Source organism: Antrostomus carolinensis, unplaced genomic scaffold, assembly GCF_000700745.2.
Source record: "Antrostomus carolinensis isolate BGI_N321 unplaced genomic scaffold, ASM70074v2 scaffold38314, whole genome shotgun sequence".
Lineage (NCBI taxonomy): Eukaryota > Metazoa > Chordata > Aves > Caprimulgiformes > Caprimulgidae > Antrostomus > Antrostomus carolinensis.
In genome coordinates, this window is record NW_010310754.1 from 1 (window position 1) to 2050 (window position 2050).

A 2050-nucleotide genomic window follows, 5' to 3' on the forward strand; every position below is an offset into this window, starting at 1 on the left:
CGTGGGGTGCGGTGTTAGCCGTGACCATCAGTCTGTTTTTAAAAGATTCTGAGGGAAACTGAGGAAAACCAGCCCCACGCATCCTGCTGCCCGTGCCGGGTGCAACGGGGCTGATCGGGGCTGGGGGTGCCAGGGCCCTCCCGGCGCGGTGCGGGAGCCCCATGCCGCAGGCTGGCTTCACCCGTCCCGCGGCTGCCCGGGGGGCTCCGAGAAAAGGCTCCTAAAAAGCCCAGTGTGCTGTGTGTATAAGGAAAGGCCTTCTGTGGTTTGATGGCTAGTTAAGCGATCAGCCTAATGGAACGCGACGATTTATATTTCTTCCTCGGTGGAGTCCTGCGGAGGCGGCTGTCAAACCCTGCCTGGGTCAGACCCTCCTTCATAGTAATTCAGTGGAAGCAGGAGGGGGTGAGGTGGGAGATTTTTCTGGTGATACCGACATAATGTGAAAATTGCCATTAACTCTTCATGTTTGAGTTTCATTTGCCTTTTTATTTTATGCTTGTAAATGCTAAATAATGCATCTGGAAGCAAAAACAATAGTATCTGTAATCAGTGATGGACTTTGAACTGTTCCCACTCAAGAAAGATTTTTTAAAATTGTAATAACATAGTGTTTACTAGATATCAGAAAATCAATGTGGTAGTACAAATAATCAAGAAAGAAATAAGGATCAACACACACACACACACACACACACAAATCCCCTCGAAATACTGTATAATATACACTGCACCCAGATCCTGAATACTCTGCGGTTTGGGCTCCCTCCATCATAAAAAGATACAGTGGAATTAGAGAAGAACAGAGGGCCAGGGATGCTTAAGGTGAAACTTTTCCTTAAGGTGAAGCTTTTCCTGTGATGTTTTTCCTTTGGTTGGGAAAAGAGAGCATTTGGGGGAAGGGATAGGGAGTGTTAAGGGTCTGTTAAATGACAAGTGATATGGAAGTAAACAGGCAGTGGCAGTAACAGAGAGTTATATTTTTTTAGTGAATTGAGAGAGTTGACTGGAGCAGTCCTGCAGGACTGTGCAGAAGCTTGCACAGTTAACAGCTGATGCTGCTTGTTCTGATGCAGGAATTCTGAGGCCCAAATGAAATTTTTAGATTCCAAGTTTAAGTCAAGTAAAAGGAAGCACAATGCTGATTTAAATCAGGGGATTTCTATCTGCATATTCTGCTGAAAGCTGCTGAAAGTTTACAGAGATCAAAAAAATTGACAGAAATATTAAAGTAAGGAAAAATTTTTAAGGGCTGTTAATAACAATACATGACCCGGGAGTGGGAGCTCACTCTGGATTTGCCACGTTTGTAGACCTTCCTGCTGGAGAAGCAATATTGGACCAGACTGTTTATCTGATCTAGTATGGCTATTCCCGTGTTTGACATTTTACAATATTAAAACTCAGCATTTTATGAGTTAATGATCCCAGGTTTTTTCTTACTGAGACCAGCTTAGATTTGGTTGCTGTTCCCTGCTCCCACTGGGCATTTTGGAAAAGTGACATAACTGGGGGAAGTGGTGACAGTTTTTCATTGGTGTTTTCTTAAACATTAAGAAACAAAAAGTTTAAAAGATTAAGTTTTGATATCTTCAGTTCCTTTTTTGTACAATCATAGGTTGGTAAGTTACTCTGAGCAAGGCAAAGTAGCTTGCTTGCTGTGAGCTCTGGCTGCTACAGATTTTTGGACTGAAGAGAGTAGCTGGAGACCTTGTTTTGTTTTTCTTGTATGTCTGATACTTTTTTGTTCCACTTTGGTTTAGTGAGAAAGTAGAAGCTCATCAAAATCCCTTTAAAATGCATGTTTTAATCTTTTGTTTTTAAAATTGGAACCTAAGTCTTTCCTGTCTTGTTTCAGCTCTGGATGAAGGAGATATTGCCTTGCTGAAAACCTATGTAAGTAACATACACATATAAGACTGCTGAAGAAAAAAAGAAAGTTCTATTAGTAATTGAATGCAAGAGTAGGGGGATGTGTATTTAGTGAGTAGTTAGTAAATCTGCTTCTCTTACTGCTTTTCTTTCCTGCCAAAATCTTTTCTCCTCTTTC

The 2050-nt window shown here is 41.7% G+C and overlaps 1 protein-coding gene across 1 annotated transcript in view; it reads left to right on the forward strand.

Moving 5' to 3' along the window:
* Positions 1 to 1858: 1858 nt before the first annotated feature.
* The window catches only part of LOC104523832 (26S proteasome regulatory subunit 7-like), a gene marked incomplete at both ends in the record, with an annotated part of 3938 nt that continues 3746 nt past the window's right edge, over positions 1859 to 2050 (forward strand). The window contains one exon of the mRNA XM_029084640.1: positions 1859 to 1896. Within this exon, the coding sequence (XP_028940473.1) occupies positions 1859 to 1896 (38 nt within the window). The remainder of the gene's footprint in view (positions 1897 to 2050) is intronic.